This window comes from Euwallacea similis, chromosome 4 (genome assembly GCF_039881205.1).
Source record: "Euwallacea similis isolate ESF13 chromosome 4, ESF131.1, whole genome shotgun sequence".
NCBI classification, from domain to species: Eukaryota; Metazoa; Arthropoda; class Insecta; order Coleoptera; family Curculionidae; genus Euwallacea; species Euwallacea similis.
This window is the reverse complement of record NC_089612.1, coordinates 5,051,757-5,075,605: the sequence shown is the minus strand read 5'-3', so window position 1 is coordinate 5,075,605 and position 23,849 is coordinate 5,051,757. Positions and strand designations below refer to the sequence as shown.

Below are 23,849 nucleotides of genomic sequence, written 5' to 3'. Positions count from 1 at the left end.
TTATAATTTTATAAAAATATTTGGCTAAAATATGGCAATGTCGCATGTTTTGGAGCATGAGGCGTGACTTAGTCACCTTACAAAATTTTCAGAGGTCAATCTAGCTCTTTACGTGCTTTTCCGGTTTTCCCTTTTTCGAAATATTAAGGGTAAGAAAACGTTATTTTCTAATTTATTACAGGTAATACGTTAACTATACATGTAAGACGCCTTCAAGAAGAGAAAAGTTGTACCTCTAATAAACCCTTCTTCACTTTCAGTTAATCCACTCCCAATAAAACCATGTCCTTACAGACGCTTAAAGTTATTTTAAATATTTGTACCGGTAATAAAACCTACTGATTCCTAATTTATAAGCTCAAAAAGAATTGTAAAATTCATGCATTTATTCGCCTGAATTCATAGTCTAACAAATCCCTTCCTCAAAGATAGATTAAAATGTAAATCCCTCTACGCTTTTTCAAAAATTAATTAAATTTGATATTTCCATCCTACTTTGAACCTGAAGTTGTAAATACTAAAATCTCCGTTTATATTAGTCACTGTCAAAGTCATCAAAATAACCACAACATGCAGGACCAATTTATCTCACTATTAGTAACTACACATCTCCAGTATAATAATTCTTCACATTTATCCTTTAGGACACACGTTTTAATCATATTTTGTAATAAACTCACCCACATTCTGCAACAAAATGCCATTATCAAAAGCAGTGCTTTTGTAATTGAAAGACACTTTCAGCAATCATCTACCATGGGGCGCAAATTCATCGTAGGGGGGAACTGGAAAATGAATGGCAACAAAGCTGAAATAACAGCACTAGTGGACTTACTGTCGAAAGCTTCATTGAATGCAGATACTGAAGTTGTAGTTGGTGTTCCAACAATATATCTGGATTATGTTAAGTCAATAGCACCTGTAAATGTGCAAGTTGCAGCTCAAAATTGTTACAAAGTTGAAAAAGGAGCTTTTACGGGGGAGATTTCACCTGCCATGATAAAAGATATCGCCGTTTCCTGGGTTATTCTTGGTCATTCTGAGAGGCGTCAGATTTTTGGGGAGTCTGATGAACTGATAGCTGATAAGGTAGTTTTGGCCCTCAAATATGGACTAAAAGTGATTGCTTGCATTGGGGAAACCCTGGATGAACGTGAGGCAGGCAAAACTGAGGAGGTTGTTTTCAGACAAACTAAAGCTATTGCTAATAAAATCAAAGACTGGTAAGTACAAAATCAATTTTCTTAGACAATACTTATTAGCAGTTGTGATGTAAAGGTCCAACGTGGTAATTGCCTATGAGCCAGTTTGGGCAATTGGTACTGGCAAAACTGCCACTCCTCAACAAGCGCAAGAGGTGCACCAATCTTTACGACAATGGATATCAAAAAATATCAGTGAAAATGTGGCCAATTCAATCAGAATTCAGTATGGAGGCTCAGTGACTGGCGCCAATTGTAAGGAGCTGGCTTCCCAACCTGATATTGACGGTTTCTTAGTGGGGGGTGCTTCTTTGAAGCCAGAATTTGTCGATATTGTTAATGCTAAACAATAAGAGAGTGACTTGTAGCAGTCTAACTCAGTTAGAAATGAAGGATTTTGCAAATGCAATGAAGAAAAGCATATTTGATTTTTTTAGTCAAAGAAAATTGTTATTGTTATTTATGTCATCAATCTCGCTTTATTTCAAATTTTATCTTTGATTTTTATTTATAGCAGGCATGAGTTTACTTATATTTTAAGACCTTATTATAGAAGCGAAAGAATGTTTTGCAGTTTTATTGTGGGTTAATTTGCTGACTGGCTCAAAACGAGGATCGTAGATAGTGACCGATGTACTGACTGGCCACTGCTGACATCAGCATCTTATGGCCACATAATGAGACATCCGGACATATGCCGGTAAACCGTTTAACTTACATGTGTGCCAGAAAGAAATCTGTTTTTACCTCTTCTCATTATGTTTTCTCATCATCAGTTCAGCCAAAAACATCCTTCAGGTTATCAATAAAAATCCATGTGCAATAAAAATTCCTATAATATAGAAACTTGCTTATATAAAATAATAGCTTACCTATTATTACATAAGCCTTTTGTCCAACACATTACCCTTGACCTTAACGAAACCCCTTGATTCCAGTATAAAAATTTAATAAGAAAATTAATCCTTCTTCCTTAGCCTGGCGCTGGACTTTTCGATCGACTTTAACCAATCCTCCAATTCCGGCGGAGGTGTCGGCCTATAAGTAACATCTTTCCCAGTCAATTTGGCCATCACCTCTGGAACATTGACTCCAATAGTGCTCTGCTTGCTCAGGATTACGGCCCTCACAAAGTTATCCGAAAGGGTAACGAATTGTTGCTCGATAAAAAGCGTAGTTTCATCCCAAGTTATTATCTGCGAAAGCTGCGATGTTATTAACACCAAAGAAATTATTGTATATTAGTTTAACCTTTGTAGTGATTTTATAGGCGTTTAACAAAGAAATAGTTCTCCTGTACCGAATATTTGAAGCAGTTTGCAGGACGTGGCCATTGACTTTCACGATTTCCTCGTAGATGCCCGTTCTGTCGTAGAAATGGAATCTGGCAAAGTCCAATTCTCTAATATAGCGAGCGTTGTTCATCTGCCTGAAGAAAATGTCAACATCTTGAGTGGTACAGAACCCTGAAGAAAATCAAATTGAGTCTCGTGTAAAAGACAAAATCATATTGAATAATACCGTAAATTTCCGTGCATTCATCGACCTTCTTCTTGCTTCCAAATAGTCTTCCTCGGCCTATAGTAAACAGGATTCGCAGGAAATAATTTACGTCGAAAAATACGTAGAGTAGCAGAAGAATTGTTATAATTACTGCGTAAATTGTAAGACACACGACCATTTTTTAAAAATTATTGGAATGTTCTCAACTGTCTTGCTAGAATTTCAGTTTATACTGCCGATTAGAAGGCCACCGAACTTGACCTGTGTGCGACGTGCTAAGTAGGTATAACGGTATAGGTGGGGAACCCATCGTAAGTAATTTCAACGTTACGGTGTAACAATTTCCATTCGAGGAAATAATGCAGCAACCTTCGATTTATTCTTTTTAATAAGTGTTTCTCTTATCGACAATAAAGATTCAAACATAATATTATCCTTCAAAATAAATGAAAAGACGCAAACGTATTTTATTTGATCACACAATGCTCAAATCCACTCCTTTTTTCCTATTTTTCATATGGGCCTCAATAATTTTCGCAAATTCCTCTCTATCTATTAGTCTATAATTAGTGCTCAAACAGCTGGCAATAGTTCGATTCAAACTATCAACTCCATGGGCCAAAATGTCCAAGCCCAACTCAATCCCTGCACCAAAATCGCACTCATCTGTTGCTATTGTTACATTAGTTATGATGTCTTGAAGCTGGGACAAAAATTTCCGTTTTTGCTCAGGTGACGCTTCGGCAATGTCTGTGAGCATTTTTTGGAGTTGTTTGTTTGTCACACTCAAGCTGCGATAGCCTACTTGGGCTCTAAAATGCGATTTTTAACTTTCTCACCTTTGGATATTGAGGAGTCTTACCTCCTATTATAAGGAATTACAATTCCTAACTTGCTAAAGCTCCTAAAAACAATTTTCTTATCTCTAATTTTTATTTTCTCGCTCTTTTCAAGTAAATTTAACTGCAGTTGCTCAGCTCTCTTCTTCAATTTGCGATGCAAGTTTTTAACTGTAATCTTCTCAAAAGGGTTACAACTCTTCTTCCAGTCCTCAAGATAGATACTAAAAAGATACTTTTTATTTAAGAAATAATTGACTGAGTTATAAACTCACTTGACAGCGGCAAAAATGTTATCTCCAACAACTCTAAATAATCCATCAACATTCGCTGAATTGTTTACCAAAAATGCTGGATCTTCTTTTGGAGAATCCCTATAGTAACCCAGGTGATATCCAGTACTGTCAGCTCCTTTAAGAACTGTTTGGCATTCTGGAGGGTCATAGTAGTATCTCCAGTGGATTAAATAGTTTTCTTCAGATTGATAAGGTGTATTATAAAACTTTCCTGCCAATACATCATAGGGACCTACTAAGATAAGATGAACACTTTTAAAGGCTTCTTCAGGGCATTTTTCATTCAGACTTTTACAGAAGTCCCAAAATTCATAAAAGTCTGTAGGCATATCAACTAAAAACTTTTGTTTCATAAAAATCTTAGGGTCACAGTTTCCTGGTGAGTTTATGGTTGCACTTTCAAGAGAAAGATCACATTTCACTGGTGAGTTTTTGCCTGTGATATCACTAATGATTTTCTCTGGAACTTCACAATTGGCATTAGCTGCTTCATTGTTTGGGTCCATTACAATATCATCTTTTGTCTTAGGAGGTTTACAGTCTTCACTTTCAGGGGATTTCCTTGAAATATCTTTTTGAGCTTTATCTGGGACATTATTTTGCCGAGCATCATCAAATTTAAACTTTTTAGTTGGTTGTTGAACAGGCGTCTCATCTTTCTGTGTTCTCTGAAAGGGGTAAACCCTCTGAAAGGGAAAAGGGGTTTAGGGCTCTAAAGAAATAGCATTTTTAACTTACTTTTGGAGGTGGGTGTTTGTACTTTTGCAAATGCACTGGATTCTTTTGGTAGCACCTTACCCCGTATTTACAGGCCATTCTCGGGTCATTCACATTTTGATCTGAAACGGTTGTAGCGCCGGTCTCGGCCATGTTTATTTCAGGTGTAAAAAAGGTAAAAATTCTAAATAAGAATTTTTTTGTACTTGAATTTGTTATTAATCTCGAATCCCGCCAAACCCCCAAACAACGGAGTTCCTTAAGTATGTTGACAACAAAGAAATTGCGTCATGGCGTGACATCGCCCGTCAAATCATCATCAGCTGATTGTCAAGAGGAATAACAAAACTGTGTTTACATTGATTTTTAACGCAATTATAGTTAAAATAATCATTTAAATCAAATTTAACGTTAAATATGAAAATTACCAGATGCCTAACGCATACTTGCATGTATTAATCTATCCATAACGGAAAATCATAACATGCGTGTCTGTGAATTTATTATTTCGAGCAGTCTTTTTGAGCACTGCAGAAGCCTTTTGGGTCACAATATTGATGGTGCTTATTGTGAGCTGTATGATTAAATAATGTTATGATAGGCGTAATTTAGAGTATTTGCTGTATACCAATAATAGTTCGATTTATGAGTAAGATAATGAAGTGAACAGAAATTGATTAAAACCAATGAATTTACTAGTACAATAGTAACTTTTTGATATTTTATAGCAAATATTCCTCTTTGTTTCTTGCGTTTTCTTAAACAACTCTATAATTTTGACTTTCTCCAGGTTTTTTAAAACTTTCACGAATCAAATAGTTCAGCAATAAAAGAAATTCAAATGGCATAGCTAATACAATAAAACCTTTCTGTTCTCAAATAATTCTTTTAATAGATCCTTTATGAAATCTTCATTACCAGTTGACATATACTGAGAGATCTACATTTATTCTGCCTTTCTCTATATGAAACTCTTCCAAATAAGGGTATTTTGTGAATGGTCTAGAAATATTGGTCTCAGTTTATAACATCTTTTATTGTTATATGTGTGTTTCATTAATACTGCTTTAATAAATAATCATCTGCTTGATAAAATATAATATTTAAATAAGTAAGCAAATACACAATTATTTGGCCCTTAAATCTGCAAATCATCCTGGGGCACCACAATAGTGAAGACCATGAATTATGAGATGATATCCTGACATCTGGATTCAATAATTAAAATGCTTTATTGTCAGGTCAATGGTTACTTCTTGGCTAAAGGATTTGGGTCCTTTTTCACAAGGAAACTCTAAAGATACTCAGCCTGATCTTCTAGCAACTGGGAATGTAGCCAACTCACTAAAATCTTAAATTTGAAGGCAACCTTCCCCAACTCCAAATCTGTTCCTGAGGGATAAAATGTCAGGGTGTGAAAGTTGCTAATTGCGAGTCAACTTGGTTGTTTCCTCCTTTCTCTCTCATAATATTGTAGAAGGCATTGCTGCATAAGTTCCTTGTTACTTTACCTCCCATCATTCAACCAGCAGGTTTTCTAGTGTTAATGCATTCGCTCTTGCTCTCATCCTGTGTCTTTGAGCGTGAAATTAAGGACGTTGAAAATGCCTCGCGAAAATACTCTGTGGAATCTATGTCGACGCATCGTCTGCACTCTGGCGCAGTTTGTACCACAAGGTTGCTGTATTGCCTGAAGCTTTTTTGTCCGCTTAACTTCTTTCGTGTCCGTACATTAGCCATTTTCGAAGGTTAGGAGTTAACCTCTTTGTCCACTATTTTTGGCCTTCGGAGTTCGCCCGAAGTACTTGGGTCTACATAAAAATTAGTTTTTCTTCGTTGTTGTATCAGCCTACTGTTTTTTCTTGGCAGAATCCGATTTTTTTTTAATAAAAACGCAATAAACTGTGAAATTTTAATAAAGATCCATAAAATAGCGATGAGCTATTCGGATTCTCATATAAACTTAGGAATTTTAGGTTATGTTTTCCTTCAGCCAAGCTGAATACTGTTCTGTGACGTCACATATACGAGATCAATCCAAAAGAAGACTTGTTGTGACGGGTCAATTTGCTTATAACTACTTTTTTAATATGTTAAATTAACTGCAATTGATTTTAAGTTGATTACCTACAGACCAATTAGTTAAAAACTGTTCCTTAACAGTTAACCCAAACGCACAAAATGCGAGTTCCTAGAATCTATAGCGACAAATTTTAAACAAATATAGTGAAGGTGTGGCTTGGCACCTTTGATTAAGATTAGATATCACAATAATTACAAGAACTGCAACTTATCGGAATTAGAAAAGGGCATTTTTTCCTCATTTTTCCAAATGGGAACACTGCCTGTATTAGACTTTGACCGGGGATTGCACAAAAAATATCTTAATGGATTCCTACACCACCAAATACCCTCCTTTCTATCAAACATGGATACAAACAGGTAAACCCGCATTTCATAGGGCTTTTTCAGAAAGTTACTCAGGTTAACTCAGTCACAAGTGAACTTTGGAATGTCAATTTACTCCAGATTTAGAAAGTGTAGAGTAACCTGAGGTTACCAACAGTTGTTCAGGTAAGTGGCCTTAGTAACTTTCCGAAAAAACACTATAGTATAAGGCAACAATTTATCTTGTATTAAATTGAACTGGGACAATTTGTATCAGTCCTCTACTGTGTCTTAACCAACCCCCAGGAAGAGACAGAGAAAATACTTTTCCACCACAGGGGTAGATCATTGATGAAACTCTTGTTTGCCAAAATATCTAAAAATACCTTGTAATATCTAGAATGTATACACAAAAATGCCTCAGCAAACTGCCTCTCAGTGTTCCATGTTAGTGATATCCTATTTAGCTATTACTTTTCTTTTTTTCAGATCAGTAATTTTATTCTTCTGCGTCTCTGGCTTGGAAGTTTTAGATGACATAAAAGAAACTCCCCAAGAGCGTAAACATGAAATGATAGATTGGCTATACAGTTTGCAAGTAGAAGATGATCCTGTCAGCGGTTTCCAAGGCTCAACTACTGTCAATACCTGTATAAATAGAGGCCAAGGTGCTCCTTACAAATGGGGACACATAGCCACAACCTATTCTTGTTTGCTTAGTCTCTTAATATTAGGCGACAATTTAGAGCGTGTAAATCGCGAAGAAATTGTAAAAAGTATGTTTAATTTAGAGACTTTATTTAAAGTGGTTGTTCGATATAGGTAATTTAGGTTTAAGGGTTTTGCAATTGGAAGATGGCTCATTTAAAGGGGCAATAGAAGGAGCTGAAAATGACATGCGGTTTGTGTTCTGTGCCTGCAGCATATCATATATTCTTAATGACTGGAGTGGTATTGATGTTGAGAGAATGGTTGATTTCATCTTGAAGAGCATAGTAAGTTTAATAATAAAAAAATTGTTTGTGAAATGCTGGTTAAAGTCGTATGATGGGGGAATTGGACAAGGCCCAGGACTAGAAAGCCATTGCGGATCCACTTTCTGTGCCATAGCTGCCTTAGCATTAAGCAATAACCTTCACAGACTTTCTAAAATGCAAATAGGAAATTTGAGGAGGTGGTTGCTATTCCGTTTTGATATAGGGTTCAATGGTAGGCCTAATAAGCCTTCAGATACTTGCTATTCTTTCTGGACGGGGGGAGCATTGAAAATACTGAATGCCTATCAATTTATAGAGTCTAAGGAGAATCCAGGCTTTGTTTTAATGACCCAGGACAAATATGGGGGATTTTGTAAATGGGTCAGTTTCTCACTAATTATAAATTAAGTTTTTAATTTAAATCGTCATCGCAGGTAAATTCAGGTACCGATCCAATGCACACATATTTCGGACTCGCAGGACTGAGCTTAATGCGCTATGATAATTTGAACGAGATGTTTCCGGCACTTAACTGTACAAAGCGTACACATGATCGCTTGAAGAATCTTCACGCAAGGTGGAACTAAATCAGGGTAAAAGCTGTTGAAACTACTGTGATTAGTTTTATTATTATTTTTATCGACCTCCCCGAGGCGTATTTCGATGTTTTTTCTTGCAGAGTTTGTATCAAATAAAACACAAAATAGCAAAGAATCCTCAATTTTATTTCACCCTCATTCGCTTATACCGAGAGAATAAAAAATCACAGACATCTTATTGTATGATAAAAATAATTTTGGGAAACATACAATTTAACACTTATCAGCGATACAGTCATAAAATTTACAACGGCCTGAGTACAATACCTGGCATATTGCAAAATATACATTTTACAGGAAAGCAAAATGACCTACTAATTTTATTTAAGTTAGAATTTTTAGTACTTATGCAGAAGTAGGTACAATGAATATGAAATAAGTAATAAAATTGTAAAGAATTGGCTTAGCAACTCTCAACATTTTGGAACAAATTTAGAACGTCCGAGCCGTGAATTATGGCTAAATGAGCCAAGTCCGCCACGGATGTTCTTCTAAAGAAAATAAACTGAACTTACTGCAAAAGTTCTTTAGTGTGTGTCTATAGTCATTAATCAGGGGAATAGTTACGGACGTCCGGGGGGGGGGGGGGGGGGGGGGGGTAAATGGCAGTGCACACTATATAGAGACACCAAAAACGGTAAAAGATTTGTTATCAAAACGTTAAGAAGCGTTCGACCAAGCCCTCGCCAAAGCGTAAACATTATTTTCATTTAGTTTTAACTGACAATAACGTGTGTAAAGCGTTATTTAGAAAGAAAAAATGAATAATCCGTCTCAAACGTATAGAACATTTTTCCATTTAAATAAAGTAATTTGAACGAAGTAACAAATAAAATCAAGTAAATGGATATTGATGCCGCCTACGAACGAGTTGATCTTGTTTGTGTATTTATGTGGTTTAATAACGTAAACAATTTTTTTTATGACTTACTATGTTTGCTAACAGATTAAAGTAAATACAAAAAAAATTGAAAAATAGTAAAATAGTAAAATCTCACTTTCGGTGATTTGCGGGATACGAGGTACCGTACTTCAGCCTTCGACACATTTATATGTATGGGTAAAAGGGGCCGTTAGCTCCCAATATCAAAACAGGAACCACCAAAAACACAAGTTGCAACGTACAATAGATAACTACAAAAGATTAAAATAATAACAGTGTCTTAGTGGGTTGCTTTACTTCTTGAAACGATGGCACAGCTACTAGAAATTAGTTCAAGAAAGCTAATAAGAGTTGGTAACTAGAACGTATTGGTTTTTCAAAGATCTCATAATAAACATTACTTGCGGTATATAAGTTTTGAGATATGTTCCAAAGTAAGATACAATTTTTAAATCTTGAATGAGACACTTAATAGTAATCCTGAGTAACAAATAACCGCTATAAATTCTTGTCCTGGACCCTAAGAAGCCACGTCAATTTCTCGGGGCGAAGCCAGGGATGGCGGCACCACCTGGGGAATAATATTATGCGAGGGGGAATTACCCAATGGCTGCATCACTCGATTTTCGGAATTTTTTCGGGCCTCAGCACTCGCCTGTTTGATCGCCTCTTTATATGGCCCTTTCTTTTTTTTGTTGTATCGAATCTAGGTGGATATCAAGCCTTGATAATCCTTCGCGAATATCTTTAATAAAACATACCTTAAAATTATCCAAATAATGGCTGAGTTGATCGCACTGCATGAGACTTGAGGTGGAGGATCCGTACCACGCAACGTGGGCTTGAGGCCCTTGGGCGTTACAGTTTGTGATAGTCAGGATTTTTCCTGGCCACCAGGGAAATCCGTGGATTTTTCCCCATACCACGTCACCAACCAACAGACGAACTCCTAAAGAAAACCTTAATTATGCGTTGTGATGATATTAGAGAAGTTCCAAACTCCTCTTCATAAAAAAGATAGGCCATTGAGCGGCAAAAAAGGCCCCCAAGAACGTAATTGCAGGGATTCGACACCTTAGGTTTACTAGTACTAATACTGTGATCAATAGTATCTTACCATCAGCTCCAAGTGCACTGGCAAGGGTCTGAGCATTGATGCGCAACATTAATGGCGGATTGGGTGGTGGAAAATCCGGCACCACCTCACTGTGCTCATCGGAACTGGAGGTGGTGTCCTCTGGAGTTGCACAAGAGGTGTAGGTATTTTTCAACCTTTTAAGGTTGATTGACAGCTTCTGAGTCATGCATTGCTCTTTGGTGTCTTCCGGAGTCGAACTACTTACCTGAGAAAATAGAGGAATGCCTCTAGAAACTCATTTCTCTTCTTAAGAAGATAAACTTTACCTCACTCTCTTTGTGTTTTTTGTCTTTATCATCCCTATGCTTTTTTTTATGTTTCATCTTATGCTTGCGTCTCCTTGGAACTGCCAGTTCATACGGCGACATCATGTACCTTGGAGAATTATTACCTAATAAAACATAAATAATAAATCTCGAGTTTTTTTATAAATGGAACATATTTACCTAAACCTTGCCTCGGTGAAGCGGCTCCCACAGTGTACCGGGGGCTAGAGCTCCCTAAAGCATACCTGGGAGACGCCCCAGGACTGGCCAAATATCTAGGCGAGGCCCCACCTTTATAAAACATCAAACTTTACCTAATAACTTTTTTAAAAGGCAAATTTAAACATACCCAAATAAAGGGGGCTCCCCCCAAGCAACACTTTCCTCCGGGCCTCCTTCTTCGCCCTTTTCATCGCCTTCCTGGCCGCTTTAGTGTTGAGCAGCTTCACCGAAACACCTTGTGTTGGTATATTGAAATTCTCCTCAGTGTCATCATCAGCAATGTTGTCTGTGTGTGCGTGGAAATTAGGAACATTATTCTACGTCCTATTTATTTATTGCTCAATATAAACTATCTTGCTATAAGTTTTCTATTGCGTTTAAGAAGACAAACAAAACAGCAAAGAACGCTGAGGTAAAGTGTATTAAAAACATTTACTCAAAGTATAACAATAGAAAAATTAAATCAAGTAACCTATTTGCGCTGGGATTTTAAGTACAGTCCCCTCGCCTTGTGGGCCATAAGATATTTTCAAGGTTCTAGTGTTCCCACTTAAGGAGCTACTTGCTCCTCCTTGGTCCCCCGCTGAGCTCTCATCATCGGTAGTACTCGTACTTTTTTTCTTTCTAATATATCACAAATGAGTAAGGGCTGAAATAATAGGAACAATCTTACCTGTTCCTTCTTGCAACCCTTAAAACTTGCGTTTGAGTGGGCTGCTGAAACACCACTTGCTTGACGCTTTCGGTATTTGGCTGAGACTGTTCGGAATGTTCGTCGGAATGCTTTATAAACAACGGGTCTTCTTGAGGTTCGTTTTCAATATTGGATAAAGGTTTTTTGTTTGTTGGTATCGTGTCTGGATCAACCCAATTGGGATTCTCTGCTACTGTCATTATAGAATTATATAAGCACTTATTTCTTAGGCTTTGAACAACAACAAACTTACCTAGGTCTCTTTCTTCGCTTTTCTCAGTTTTTTTACTACACCTTTTAGTATTTTCCTCCGCCTCCTCTTGGCTATAACTTCTAAGCTTTTGTTTCGCACTTAAATAGTTTTTAACCGACCTAGAAAATATGGTTACTTTGATTTTGTCACATATTAGCTTTGGACTTGCCTTGTGACGGGAGCATCGCTCGCACGTTTTGCTGAAGGCGGATTAGGAGTAATTTCTGAAGATTTTCGTTTTCTGGAGACATTCTCTGTATCATAATTATTAAACACTTTAGATTTGGGGATTAAGTCCTAATCACAGCGTTTATATACCTGAATTTTCGTTGCAAATTCCTTTGCATTTTGAACACAGTACTTGTCTAGGTCTCAGTCTTACTGTCATTTTACTGTTTTTATATTTATTTGGTACCTAGAAAGGGTTAGGAGGAATCATTGTTAGACTTAAGTGTGTGAGAATGAATGCGTGAAATTGATGAAATCTTGGCTTATAACGGGTAACCATTAAAAAAAAGCTCATAGTAGGCGAACAATTGTAAATGTATGATGTTAATTAAACAATTTACTATTTACAAAGAAACACATAACTAACTCTTAGACTCTTCCAAGACATGCCTTTGGTATTTCAGTATGTACTTGAGACTCATTTCAATGATTACTCTTTACATGCAGAAAACTTTTGGGATACAAAAGTTTTTAAGAAAGTAAATAAAGAAGGCCATCCCATGCTAAAGCGTGGGTACCCAGGAGAGGGAAAGGGGATGGACCCTAAATTAGATCCCGTATCAACCAATGTAGACAAGTCGCAGAAATTAAGACATATATCACATTTCTATTGCAATCAGCGTGTTATAAAGTATCATTTGCCGCACTTGTTAGGTAGATACTTTTTTTTCTTATAAGAGCTTAAAGAATATAATATTAAAAGGGGAGGTAGAACATTAAAAAATTAAATAATTAATTTATGGCCCAGTATCCACAGATGTCTTGACACCTTTTCAATCACCATTAAAGGGGAATAAGGTAATTTCTAACCTGTGTATCATAATTATGGACATTTCCCTGAGCCACACATAAAGCAATGTTTTGCTTTACCTATATCAATCATTCAAAAATATGTAGAAAAAGCACTGTTAAAAACTCGAATGAAGAAGGGCATCATATAGTTGTCCTTTTATCCCAGACCCATAATGAATCTCATAAGCTTCTTTTGCAGTGAGAATCTTTACTCATCTTCACAAAAAGAAACAATGTAAAGTATACTGATCTGATCCCAGTGTAAAATATGTGAGATAAGAACCACACCCATGGCTTCTATACAATGTTTCCTCAACCTTCTTCCCTTTTCATCCTTCTGTCCTTAACCTTTCCCCCCCCTGCCTGGTGAAATACACACAATGCGTGCAAGATGACTAATCTGGGGAGGTTGGAAAAAGAGTTAAACCACAATTAGAGAACCCAATACCAGGATCCCAAAAATATGCGGAACAGTCATCAAGTGTGAAATTAGAGAAAGAATTTTGTTCTAAAGGCTCTGTGGTAAAAAAAATATGTTCACAGCTAAGTGATTCTACCTTGGACATGTTGCTCTTATTGAGAGAATTTTTGCATGTAGAAGAGGTTATTTGATTTTTACCACATTATAAATTTGTATGTATAAGAGCTTCTATGTTAACATTACGAAAATCACCGACATGCTCGCCAGGGGGGTGACGGATTCAATCAATAATTTTTTAAAACTTAATTTCTAACACTAACCTGAACTTTTTTCTTTGGTGCATTTGGGTCTAAGTATGCAAACCTCTGATTAACTGAATACAATGGATCATCATCTGGTTTTTTCGGAACATTAAAGGCTGGATTTAAACTGGAAATACCACAGGGCAAGTTCCTACAAGCAAACATAGCCCTACATGAATGAGTAATATACAAAATGGAGAGAAGCAATAGGACCCCAATAGGAATACTTTTGTTATCAGCTCACTTTAAGTAGAGAATTAGAGTTTGAGATTAAGTATCCAAGATCCAAAAAGGGTGTAGATTTAGTGTAAATTTTGAGGGCCCCAAAACAGTGTTCTATACCTTTTAGTAGAATCTAGTAGCACGCCCTTGAATATCGTAAGTCCGAACTCGTATGTAACCACTAAAATATCGGGCAAAACCTCGTCTACATGCACGGAAATGTTAGTTTTTTTCAACAAAGTTATATCCCCCTTTGGGTCCGCCATATTTGTTAACTAACTGGAAAATATCTGTGGTTTCAGGGGTCGTCTTTATGTGCTAATTTCCTTTATTTCCAGTTGAAACTCCGGCCTTGACGTCTCTTCCTGAGAAACTGGAGAGATTTCTTGACTCTCCTTTCAACCCCTCATCATTGCATCGTTTTTCCTTTAAATTTTGTATAAAATTTAAAAATTAAATAAACGCAAAACGCCAAAAAAATTGCAAAATTATCCTCCAAAATTAAATGTTCGACGGTTGACAGTGACCAGTGAAGTTTTTGTTCCAGGTTACAACGGTTAAATAAATTGTTATGTAGCATCAAGCTTCTATCCTCTTTTGTTGCACTGATTAATAGCACGAATTAAAAGAGGACAATAGACTGAAACCATAAACGCGGCGATAGCTACAGTCCTATCGTGCTCCATTGTAATTGGTCAGGTAGGAAATGACAAATAGGCACTTGTCAACTTCTCACTGTTTTTGAAGGGTGCCAAAAACTGTGGCCAAAAATAAAAGGGGTTTTTCGCTTTGAACTTAATTAAGAAATTCGAATATAACAGCGCAAAATGGCTCTACAGTTTTTCAAGAAAGTGGTAAGTAATTTCCATCAACTGTTATTGCATGCCAGTGCTGTTTCGCTGCCTTTGTCCAGTCGCGAATGTGAGTGCCTGAGGGTGCGAAAAAGTCTCAGGAATGTCTGGTTTTTTCAGTGGAAGGAAAGTGAATGAATTGTTCAATGTGCTTTTCAAGTTCCTCTTTAAGAACCCTCAAGGGAGCCCTGTTGAGAATGTAAGAATTTCTAAGTGTTATGTAACCCAAAGCCCCCAAGCTTTCTAGGTTATATCACATGCCAGAAATCGGCCTGCTTTAAGAAAAAAATGTTCCAATTTTAAATCTAATTAATTGCTATTTCTGGCTGTAGATTTTTATTTCATATAACCTATCACATGCAATTTCCCTTGTATACAAACATGTGTGGGGTGTGCACCCCAAATTTCCCTCCTATTGCATAACACATAACATTAATCAGGTGATAAACAAACCCCTTGGCTCGCGGCTCTACAGCGGCGAAATAAAAAAGTGCACCCTCATCCCTGGAGATGGTATTGGCCCCGAAATATCCACTGCAGTTCAACAGATTTTTGAGGCAGCTAAAGTCCCAATTGACTGGGAAGCAGTGGATGTCACGCCAGTCAGAGGTCCAGATGGAAAATTTGGAATTCCACAGGCTGCCATTGACTCAGTTAACAGGTATTCATATTGTGATTATTATGTCATTGTAATGTTCCTAAGCTTAAATAATGTTTGTCGTGGTGATGCTACTTATCATAAGTAAATGACCTTTGCTAAATCATTGTAATCCTTAGATAAAACTGTCTGATGAAAAATGTAGTGACTCAATTTTGATAATCAGCCACGAGTTTCAAGTGATCTTATTATCTTTTATGTGACTCATTTACCTAAGGAAATTGTTGCTATATAAACCAATTTTGAGAAATGCGAATAATATTTCTCTCTTTTTCTTCTAGAAACAAAGTGGGTCTGAAAGGGCCACTTATGACCCCAGTGGGTAAAGGCCATAGATCTCTTAACTTAGCCTTAAGAAAAGAATTTAATTTGTATGCAAATGTAAGGCCATGTCGCAGCTTAGAGGGTTATAAGACTCTCTATGATGATGTTGATGTGGTCACAATTAGAGAGAATACTGAGGGTGAATACTCAGGAATAGAACATGAAATTGTTGATGGTGTTGTACAAAGTATCAAGCTCATTACTGAAGAGGCCTCAATGAGAGTTGCCGAATTTGCTTTTCAATATGCTAAGGACAACAATAGGAAGAAAGTGACTGCAGTGCATAAGGCCAACATTATGTGAGTTTTTACAGAAGTTTTAGAAGTGGAAAATTTTCATTGAATCATGATTATACAGGCGCATGTCTGATGGCTTGTTCCTTCGCTGCTGTCGCCAAATGGCCAAGAAGCACCCAGATGTGAAGTTTGAGGAAAAATACCTCGACACTGTCTGTCTTAATATGGTTCAAGACCCATCAAAATATGACGTCTTAGTAATGCCTAATTTGTATGGAGATATTTTGTCAGACATGTGCGCTGGTTTAGTTGGAGGTTTAGGTCTTACCCCTTCAGGAAACATCGGCCTCAATGGAGCGTTATTTGAATCTGTAAGGAGAAAAAATTCTGTTTTGAAAAAAGTCACAGAAAACTGTTGTTTAGGTGCATGGAACAGCCCCAGATATAGCTGGTCAAGACAAGGCTAATCCCACAGCTCTGTTGCTCTCGGCCGTGATGATGCTAAGGTATATGCAATTGAATCCCTATGCAGACAAAATTGAGCGGGCCTGTTTTGCCACAATTAAGGAGGCAAAGTACCTCACAGGTAAGAATAATTTATGGGAAAAGGAATATGTGTGCAATTGGTTTTTTTATCAGGTGATTTGGGAGGCAAAGCCAAATGTTCAGAGTTCACGAACGAAATTTGCAACAAAATCACCCAGTTGTAAAAAAATTTCGGATTCCGATTGCTTCAGGGATATCATTGCGTTTAAGTTATAAAGCAATAAGGGCCTTGGTTGTTTGACAGCTGCTCTGGACGTCTTGCTTATATTGTATTTACCGACAGTATGAAGCTGTGTAAATACCCATTGACTGGTTTCTTATTGAAGGCAAAAATTAAATTGCCAAAAACTTCCTGCTGGCGAATTTAAGTAGGAATATGAAAATTTAAATTGTATCTTTTATTACCTGATTGTAGTTATAATAACAGTCAATTTTATAGGTCAACCTTAAACTGGTGGCATTTGACATCTTGAGTTAAATTTAGGAACGGTCTTGTTTTATCGACCGATTCCTCAGTTTAACCATCAGATTTATTTTACGTGAACCTATAAAACTGACGGTAACCAATTTACGTTTACCTACAGTAGTGGTGTCAAATAGCAAAGGCCTTACCAGTAAGTAAGCCAAAAAAAAAATTACCATAGACCTATTTATTTATTCATTATTAGTTCCCTTGTAATATATTAATTTAAAAATACCCTTAGAAAGTAAAACCCCGTGATCTTTTGAGAGATAATCGTGTTTAATATGCTTTCTATGTTAACAAAACCAATGTCCCAGCTCATGTTATTTCAGGATACAAAAGTTCTTGGAAAAATAAGTGATTATTGAACGATAGGGAGCCTTTATTGGCTTTGTATATAAATAAATGAGAATAGGTATTTGATTAAATCTTGTAGGTAAAGTAAAAATGAATCTAACAGTGATTTAAAATGATAATAGTTTTATTGCCGATATCGTTTAGTTATTCTTATAATCGAATTAATTGATAAAAGTGTTTAAATAGATAATTACCATAATATTTAACTCAAAGAGAACGTTTCAGTATTCTTTCAAATGCGATTATTATCGAATGATTTCCCGTGTGTGATTTTTATGTTTATGTATTCTCATTATTATGCGTTAAATAAATCATCTCATTGTATAATTGTTTTTTATTTCAAACATAATTTGCCACTACAACAAAGATTAGGCGGTGAAACGTAGCGGGTAAATAGGGCTAAATGTCCTCTTGTGTTTTAACTTTATTACTAAGAGAACCTAGACGATAAGGTGAACAAAGTGTTTTCACCAAATAACGGCAACGATTCTAAGCGAAATAAAACCAATGCGAGGCTTTTACATAATTTATTTTCACATAATATATCTTTATAAAGTGTATTACCAAAACATTCAGGTTAATACGATCTATGAGAAGTCAAAGTAACGCTACAATAACAAAAATTCTTAGGCTTAGCTTAAAATAGGTATATATAAATTACAGCTATTACACACAGAGTAGTTATCCGGCTAGTAAATTCCGATAGTGATGTTTTCGAAATAAAAACAAACGTCTACAAAAAAGGACTTTCAAAAGTAGCGCTTTGAAAATTCCCACAAATCAAGATAAACTGCAGCATCAACATTCAATATCCTTAATCTGCAACCCCTGAATAGAAGCAATAAAAATAAACATCACAACATGCCCTTTAGGGGGTTAAAACAAACCATTCTGAATCCATTGTTAAGGGTAATTCAACTATTAGATTTTAAACAGTGGAATCTAATTTTATTTTTAAGTTTCTACAACTTAAGCTAGGCATAGATAAGAGAAGTCGCTTAATTACATGTATTATGTACAAATGTTATAGACACCACTTGAATATTGCTAATAAATTACAATGTCTGAAGGAAAAATGATGTTGGGGAGCTTGTTCTCAGTATTGCACTACTCTAATGCACCTTAAAGCTATTTGAAGCAACATGGACTTTTATTGTTATTTACAGTTTCGAGCTCCAATTTTTAATTAAGACTGATCGTGGAATCGGTGCTAAGTATTATAAACTAGTATTCTTTAAATAATAATTATGTACAGGCATTTTTCAAACGTCCTCTCTTTATGTACTTTTGAAATATTTCGAAATTACTCTAAATTTAAAGCTTCGTTTCGAGGGAGGCTTAACAAGATCACTCCTTTTAACAATGATTTTTTGTCACGAATGATTACCGTTAATTGTCTGTGACATACTGCAAAATTAATTAACTGCAATAAAAAAAAAATCCTTTAAATTTAATCATCAAGGTACTAATTTCAGCTTTCAACCTTGCGCGAAAAATCGTTCAGGGATTGTATCACATTACTTAAAAAACTGATAATTATTCTTTGCTGGCGTGTAATCTCTTTGTCGATGAACCTTGTGGTGCCCCTGCTCTAAGTTAAACCCTATTAAACATCAATCAATTATTAAACAACATTTTACTAATAATTAATTTAAACAATATGTACTTACAGTATGTAGCGTTTATAATTTTTAATGTACATTAAACAGCGAGTGCTAGAGACTGTGACAAGTCTACGTTTGGGCAACCTTGCACATGATGAGTATCATATTTTACATTGATGATTATATCACAAATTCAATTAATGAAACACTTCCAGACAGGAAATAATATCTCGCAAACACTCCCTCACATTCAAACTATGCGTGCGCCCCTTAATCATACTAGTTTTCACCTATATATAGAATATTTTCAATTTAACAGGTAAGTATTGAACCAGAATACGACGATGTCTTAATTACAAGATCGAGCAGGAGGCTGAACAACAGCTACTGTTACCACCTTTGCTTTTTTGTCGTTGATCTGTGAAATTAAATAATGTATTAATTTCAAGTGTTATTTGTCAGTCAAAGATGCATTAATTTCCCATCAACCTTAACAGTTTTATTGCCAGTAATACCAGCGATAAAGTGAACGCCATTAACGTTAGAATAATTGATTTTAACGCTTTGGTTTTGGATGTTAATAGGCATATTGGCAGAATAATTAAAACTAATTGATTGAATAATAAAAAAAAAACCACCAAAAAGGGTTTATAGAAATTGTTTGAATTTACCATGTGAATTGGGCTCGGGGAGGTTTTCCCTAGGGACCAAATGCATTACTGTTGTTTTTCCGAAGGGTAATCCTAGGGCTCCGAGCGTCACGTTGCTATGCAGAAAACGCCCTTGATAAATGAGTCTAAGTATTTCGGCCTTGGCCACTGCCTCCTGACTCCAGTCTGGAAACAACACTTTTGTTACCTCTAATTAATAATGAATCTTTAATGGTGACCATCCCAAAAAAATGGATTAATAATATTGAACTGAATCGGTGAGACCTTAAAATGTCTCAGTAGTAACTTCCCTTTGTAACGTTCTTTTGGCTTAGAATTTTTGCTTATGCTGTACAAAGCCTTCAGGCTATTTATACGTATTTGTCTTTAGAGGAAGTCTAACAAAAAGGAAAAATTGTTAAATCTTCAATGAAAACATGAAGTTTTTCTGATAAGCTACTTAGGTTAACTCGATCGCAAGGGAGTTCTGGAACGTTTGTTTATTTCAGATTTAAAATGTATAGTGCGAAAAAGGCGTTCACATAGAACCTTTTATCAGCAGTACCGTTCTTGGGGAACGAGGTTGGAGGACAGCTCTGGGTGCCAGACTTGTTGCGGCCCTACTTAGCAGTACAACTTCTATGTAGACACACTGTATTTCCAACATTAATAATACGTTTCTCCGGTATACTGAAGTCTAAAAAAATTTGAAACTGCTTGAAGCCCAATTCCTCAGTTGCGGCTCGAACGTCTCTAAGCAGGATCCCCAATACTTTCGCTATCAAAAAGTACACAATTTGTGTACTATTTCTTTAGATTCGATGTCCTCTGTGAGTCGAAACTCTGTTCATAGTAAATAGCAGATTTTGGCTTTGTAACTATTAATACAACATGAGTGACGAACATGTTTCGGACAATCAACTCTGGATCCGGAACAACGAAAAGAAGCCTAACAAGGAAATATCGAGGAAAGTAATACGGAAATCAAATCATAGGAGTGGCCTCTCCTGATCAATAAACGAATAAAAGCATAATGCAACAAAGGGAAACCGAAACCAAAGACCCCAACAACAAGACACAGCACAAGTCGTGCCTTAAACTTTAATCCAGAATTGCGAGTCCAGATCGCACGACAAAATATATATAATAATTAATAAATAAAATCCAAAACTCAAAGCACTCAAAACCAAATAATAAAGCTGGACGGGAGATCATTCAGGGCCATATGTAGGCCAGGCGCATATTGTAACACATGTAACGCAACCCAAGGCAGCGCAGAGTCATGTACAATTCTACGCAAGTGAGCCATCTAGCGGAAAGTGGCTCGAGAATCGGGGATTCTGCTACCCTCCGCAAGAGGTCGCGTCGGGTCGAAAACAAAAAATGAAACGTCCGTACACGAGGTGCTTCTACAAGAAACATATGTCTTCTAACATTTACGTTGTTAGCGGGAGCAAGAACAATAAATGTTCTGGAAGAAGACATTGAAGACAAGTCGATAGATCTCTCTCCATGTTCATTAAAATTTTGAAATAAACGGTGCATTTTAATATATCTAAAACTGACAACTGCAACACCTAGTTAGAAAATCAGCATGATTTATTAAAAAACGATTTTTTTAGCAGAAGCGCAAATACAAATCATATTATGTTAAGCATCGTATAATCCGTTATAAATCTAATTCAACTATCTGAATCATGCCACACTTTTTTCCAATTCATATAGTGTGTCCAAGATAATGGTAGTGAATAGAAATCTTGGAAACCATAAGAGATATAAGCTTAACAAATTTAGAGAAAAGATATATAATACATGATAGAGCATTTATTAAGTCCAACTGACATTTATTTTCACTTCTGGTTTAGCCAGAATTGGTCCTAAATTTTTAAATTTATATGGACGCCTGTATATCTTTCTTGTGTATTTTATTCGTCTTAAAATTACCTTTCTGACCCTGTGTAAGAAATTTATATTTGTTGCTTTATTAAGACATGAAATTAATTTTAACAAAACGCGTGTCTGCAGCTCAAAAAGTTGACTCATTTGTAACGTTAATGGGCTGGATCTCAAAAATATGAAATTCTTAACCTTTTACATTATGAGTGCCTACACCTACTCTGATAAAATGAATTTCGTCCCTCAATAATGGCAAAACTCAGCTTGTAATACATAATTAAAGGGGTGACGTTAAGACGAATAAAGTATGGTAGAGAAGTATGCAGGATTCCAAATAAATTAAAAAAACTTACCACTAGTTTCAGCAAACTAGAAGTGGGAATAAATGTTAGCCCTCCTTAATAAATGCTTAATCATATGTTCTTTGAGATTTCCATAATTTTACTTACGCTTCAGTCTATTGTCATTGCAACAACAAGGAGTGAGGAGCCTTTATTCTTATTAAAACAAGTAACCTTAGCAACTTTCTAAAAATGTCTAATGTTGATGGTCGAATGATACTAGACCCATTTAAAATTAAGGGTTATCCAATAATCACTTGGTCACCAAAATTGTTTTAATAACTTTTTGTTGAACTGCATACACTGGAATATTTTCAACATACCTTCAGGCCAATGATCAAAAACATGCTGGGCTATGTCTCCTGCAGAATCACTAGGACTAAACAGGTATTCCTTTGTCTTGCCGCTAACCAGGATTAATCGCAGGTTTATCTGGAAATAAGGAAAGGCTTGAAACCTGAAGAAAATAATGAGATGTTGCCTAAATTATCTAAGAAATTCAATAAATTTACACACTTAATTATTACATTACTCATTCTCAATGATGAAACTATACAAGAATATGGAGGTCAAGTTTGTAGAGTTGCTCAAAGAATAATTACAGATCCACCACAAATTGCTGCTTCCTTATTTTTGCTTTCTGACTCAATTAAAGAGAAACTAAAAAGAATAACCACACTGTACAGTGTTGAAGACATTTGGCCCTAACTACAAGCACAGTTAGTTGACAGTGAAAGTTTCATAGATAAATAATATATTTAGAAATAAAAGAATTCTACACCAGGTAGAGGAAAACAATGCAAGTAACAGTTTCACATCAAAATCGTGAAATAATGAGGGTGAAAATGTAGGTCGCCTTATGTGTTCTAATCAGGTTTCTAGCCTAGAAAGGAAAAGGGTGCGGTTGGTTTGGAAGGCCGTTCTTACCTTGTCCGCGGGAATATGCCTGTTAGACATTGTTATCACCAGAAGAGCATGAATTTCAATGTTTCTAAGCTGGGGAAAACCTTCGCGAAACTAATTTAACACACTCATTTTTACACCATGACAGATAGTACACTTTGACTTTGATGATTCAGGGGCCCAGCAAAACAAACATCCTGCAGCTTCGCGCGGCCCCAATCCTGCTGGGTGGAACGATTTGCTTTGGAGGGATTTGATTTTGGCAACAGCAGTACGCTCACGATGAGAGAATTTTCACCAGATATGGGACAATTTACCAAAAATAATAAACACAATGCAATTCACTGCAGACGACAAATCGTTCTTTCCAATCTGCATTGGCGAATGCGCACTGTCAGAACTTTCTCAGACCAATCGCATTGTCGTTCTTTGTTCAATTGTTTTTATAGCGACCTTCAGAGAAATGTCATTATTATATTTGACGTAACTAGAACTGTGGGGTTCATCGAGAGATGGAACCAGTATAGCGAATAGCGGCGTCTTTCTTTGGCTTATCACATTACGAACAGATGGTCATACTCTCATAAATTAACATTGATCATTTATTTAACTTATAATTAGAACTGGCAATGATGCACTAGTGCTAATCAGTAGTGCAAGTTGGCCAACAAATTAAAACTAGTGTGATTTATAACTTCTTTTATGTGAGGTGTAGGGCACAAAGGCAATACCCGTTCACACCGATTCAACGAGACTCAACGTTTGTAACTGCAACATGTTTCTAAAAATTCTCAATGTCGTATTTTCAATATTAATAACATGTCGTCTAGGACTAGAAAGGGCTAGAAAAAAAAGATATTTTGTGGAAGGTTAATTACCCATTTTTACAACATCTTTTCACTAAAGAAATATTGTTTCACAAAGTTTAAATAAATATGTCGACAATTTCCTTAGCACTTTATACACTTAGACTTAGACTTAGACTACTTTAGACAAAGCTAATGTAAAATATGACTGACATCTAAATACATAATTTTCAACTTAATTTTAAGAAACCGAAAATTCGACTTAACCATAT

The 23,849-nt window shown here is 36.1% G+C and overlaps 7 protein-coding genes across 12 annotated transcripts; 3 read left to right on the top strand and 4 right to left on the bottom strand.

The window, feature by feature from the left end:
• Window positions 1-47: 47 nt before the first annotated feature.
• Tpi (triose phosphate isomerase) lies at window positions 48-1,769 on the top strand. Its single transcript, XM_066389750.1, has 3 exons — window positions 48-149; window positions 745-1,223; window positions 1,279-1,769. The coding sequence occupies exons 2-3, from the start codon at window positions 757-759 to the stop codon at window positions 1,553-1,555; spliced, it is 744 nt and encodes a 247-aa protein (XP_066245847.1). The 5' UTR covers window positions 48-149; window positions 745-756; the 3' UTR covers window positions 1,556-1,769.
• On the bottom strand, window positions 1,225-2,936 carry LOC136408644 (protein THEM6). Of its 2 annotated transcripts, XR_010752117.1 has the most exons (4): window positions 2,724-2,936; window positions 2,454-2,668; window positions 2,075-2,398; window positions 1,225-1,994 (listed from the first exon to the last, which is right to left on the bottom strand). XR_010752117.1 is itself a non-coding variant. In XM_066389751.1 (3 exons), the coding sequence occupies exons 1-3, from the start codon at window positions 2,881-2,883 to the stop codon at window positions 2,162-2,164; spliced, it is 612 nt and encodes a 203-aa protein (XP_066245848.1). In that variant the 5' UTR covers window positions 2,884-2,936; the 3' UTR covers window positions 1,225-2,161. The 2 variants fall into 2 exon arrangements, 1 of the variants encoding a protein (XP_066245848.1); XM_066389751.1 differs by having other exon boundaries at window positions 1,225-2,398.
• Window positions 2,937-3,162: 226 nt separating this feature from the next.
• Window positions 3,163-4,777, bottom strand: Hpf1 (Histone PARylation factor 1). 2 transcript variants are annotated; one of them, XM_066388885.1, is made up of 4 exons: window positions 4,579-4,777; window positions 3,820-4,526; window positions 3,568-3,768; window positions 3,163-3,517 (listed from the first exon to the last, which is right to left on the bottom strand). In XM_066388885.1, exons 1-4 carry the CDS (start codon window positions 4,708-4,710, stop codon window positions 3,181-3,183), a joined length of 1,377 nt encoding a protein of 458 aa, XP_066244982.1. In that variant the 5' UTR covers window positions 4,711-4,777; the 3' UTR covers window positions 3,163-3,180. The 2 variants fall into 2 exon arrangements, with proteins under 2 accessions (XP_066244982.1, XP_066244983.1); XM_066388886.1 differs by having other exon boundaries at window positions 3,820-4,508; window positions 4,579-4,772.
• Window positions 4,778-6,589: 1,812 nt separating this feature from the next.
• Window positions 6,590-8,628, top strand: betaggt-I (geranylgeranyl transferase type-1 subunit beta). Of its 2 annotated transcripts, XM_066388890.1 has the most exons (5): window positions 6,590-6,999; window positions 7,435-7,721; window positions 7,777-7,940; window positions 7,986-8,303; window positions 8,357-8,628. In XM_066388890.1, exons 1-5 carry the CDS (start codon window positions 6,890-6,892, stop codon window positions 8,507-8,509), a joined length of 1,032 nt encoding a protein of 343 aa, XP_066244987.1. In that variant the 5' UTR covers window positions 6,590-6,889; the 3' UTR covers window positions 8,510-8,628. The 2 variants fall into 2 exon arrangements, with proteins under 2 accessions (XP_066244987.1, XP_066244986.1); XM_066388889.1 differs by having other exon boundaries at window positions 7,777-8,303.
• LOC136408082 (PWWP domain-containing protein 2A-like) lies at window positions 8,627-14,458 on the bottom strand. Of its 3 annotated transcripts, none has more exons than XM_066388862.1 (13): window positions 14,063-14,458; window positions 13,739-13,871; window positions 12,296-12,392; window positions 12,147-12,231; window positions 11,978-12,096; window positions 11,704-11,917; window positions 11,503-11,654; window positions 11,158-11,316; window positions 10,989-11,099; window positions 10,809-10,933; window positions 10,522-10,747; window positions 10,166-10,353; window positions 8,627-10,110 (listed from the first exon to the last, which is right to left on the bottom strand). In XM_066388862.1, exons 1-13 carry the CDS (start codon window positions 14,206-14,208, stop codon window positions 9,925-9,927), a joined length of 1,941 nt encoding a protein of 646 aa, XP_066244959.1. In that variant the 5' UTR covers window positions 14,209-14,458; the 3' UTR covers window positions 8,627-9,924. The 3 variants fall into 3 exon arrangements, with proteins under 3 accessions (XP_066244959.1, XP_066244960.1, XP_066244961.1); XM_066388863.1 differs by having other exon boundaries at window positions 11,704-11,914; XM_066388864.1 differs by having other exon boundaries at window positions 14,223-14,457.
• Window positions 14,459-14,643: 185 nt separating this feature from the next.
• Idh3a (isocitrate dehydrogenase [NAD] subunit alpha, mitochondrial) lies at window positions 14,644-17,704 on the top strand. The gene is made up of 6 exons (XM_066388891.1): window positions 14,644-14,796; window positions 15,234-15,454; window positions 15,733-16,074; window positions 16,133-16,382; window positions 16,435-16,597; window positions 16,651-17,704. Exons 1-6 carry the CDS (start codon window positions 14,770-14,772, stop codon window positions 16,719-16,721), a joined length of 1,074 nt encoding a protein of 357 aa, XP_066244988.1. The 5' UTR covers window positions 14,644-14,769; the 3' UTR covers window positions 16,722-17,704.
• Window positions 17,705-17,889: 185 nt separating this feature from the next.
• On the bottom strand, window positions 17,890-23,176 carry UBL3 (ubiquitin like 3). The gene is made up of 4 exons (XM_066388897.1): window positions 22,796-23,176; window positions 22,192-22,300; window positions 19,653-19,817; window positions 17,890-19,399 (listed from the first exon to the last, which is right to left on the bottom strand). Exons 1-4 carry the CDS (start codon window positions 22,823-22,825, stop codon window positions 19,335-19,337), a joined length of 369 nt encoding a protein of 122 aa, XP_066244994.1. The 5' UTR covers window positions 22,826-23,176; the 3' UTR covers window positions 17,890-19,334.
• Window positions 23,177-23,849: the final 673 nt, after the last annotated feature.

Excerpts from the sequence above, each read along its gene's own strand:
- LOC136408082 (XM_066388862.1), bottom strand. The coding sequence starts at position 14,208 with ATGGCGGACCCAAAGGGGGATATAACTTTGTTGAAAAAAACTAACATT. Across the intron at positions 11,918-11,977 it reads AAGCGAAGAAAGAGACCTAG|TAGCAGAGAATCCCAATTGG; the intron begins GTAAGTTTGTTG and ends CTATAATGACAG. Across the intron at positions 10,354-10,521 it reads CAGTGCACTTGGAGCTGATG|GAGTTCGTCTGTTGGTTGGT; the intron begins GTAAGATACTAT and ends GGTTTTCTTTAG.
- Tpi (XM_066389750.1), top strand. The coding sequence starts at position 757 with ATGGGGCGCAAATTCATCGTAGGGGGGAACTGGAAAATGAATGGCAAC. Across the intron at positions 1,224-1,278 it reads GCTAATAAAATCAAAGACTG|GTCCAACGTGGTAATTGCCT; the intron begins GTAAGTACAAAA and ends TGTGATGTAAAG.
- UBL3 (XM_066388897.1), bottom strand. The coding sequence starts at position 22,825 with ATGTCTAACAGGCATATTCCCGCGGACAAG. Across the intron at positions 22,301-22,795 it reads GGCATATTCCCGCGGACAAG|ATAAACCTGCGATTAATCCT; the intron begins GTAAGAACGGCC and ends CCTTATTTCCAG. Across the intron at positions 19,400-19,652 it reads CCCCGAGCCCAATTCACATG|ATCAACGACAAAAAAGCAAA; the intron begins GTAAATTCAAAC and ends TTAATTTCACAG.
- Hpf1 (XM_066388885.1), bottom strand. The coding sequence starts at position 4,710 with ATGGCCGAGACCGGCGCTACAACCGTTTCAGATCAAAATGTGAATGAC. Across the intron at positions 4,527-4,578 it reads ACAAACACCCACCTCCAAAA|AGGGTTTACCCCTTTCAGAG; the intron begins GTAAGTTAAAAA and ends TTTCCCTTTCAG. Across the intron at positions 3,518-3,567 it reads GTAATTCCTTATAATAGGAG|AGCCCAAGTAGGCTATCGCA; the intron begins GTAAGACTCCTC and ends ATCGCATTTTAG.
- betaggt-I (XM_066388889.1), top strand. The coding sequence starts at position 6,890 with ATGGGAACACTGCCTGTATTAGACTTTGACCGGGGATTGCACAAAAAA. Across the intron at positions 7,000-7,434 it reads TCAAACATGGATACAAACAG|ATCAGTAATTTTATTCTTCT; the intron begins GTAAACCCGCAT and ends TCTTTTTTTCAG. Across the intron at positions 7,722-7,776 it reads TCGCGAAGAAATTGTAAAAA|GTTTAAGGGTTTTGCAATTG; the intron begins GTATGTTTAATT and ends TAGGTAATTTAG.
- LOC136408644 (XM_066389751.1), bottom strand. The coding sequence starts at position 2,883 with ATGGTCGTGTGTCTTACAATTTACGCAGTAATTATAACAATTCTTCTG. Across the intron at positions 2,669-2,723 it reads TGAATGCACGGAAATTTACG|GGTTCTGTACCACTCAAGAT; the intron begins GTATTATTCAAT and ends GATTTTCTTCAG. Across the intron at positions 2,399-2,453 it reads CCTATAAAATCACTACAAAG|ATAATAACTTGGGATGAAAC; the intron begins GTTAAACTAATA and ends CAGCTTTCGCAG.
- Idh3a (XM_066388891.1), top strand. The coding sequence starts at position 14,770 with ATGGCTCTACAGTTTTTCAAGAAAGTG. Across the intron at positions 14,797-15,233 it reads TACAGTTTTTCAAGAAAGTG|GTGATAAACAAACCCCTTGG; the intron begins GTAAGTAATTTC and ends AACATTAATCAG. Across the intron at positions 16,383-16,434 it reads ATGGAGCGTTATTTGAATCT|GTGCATGGAACAGCCCCAGA; the intron begins GTAAGGAGAAAA and ends ACTGTTGTTTAG.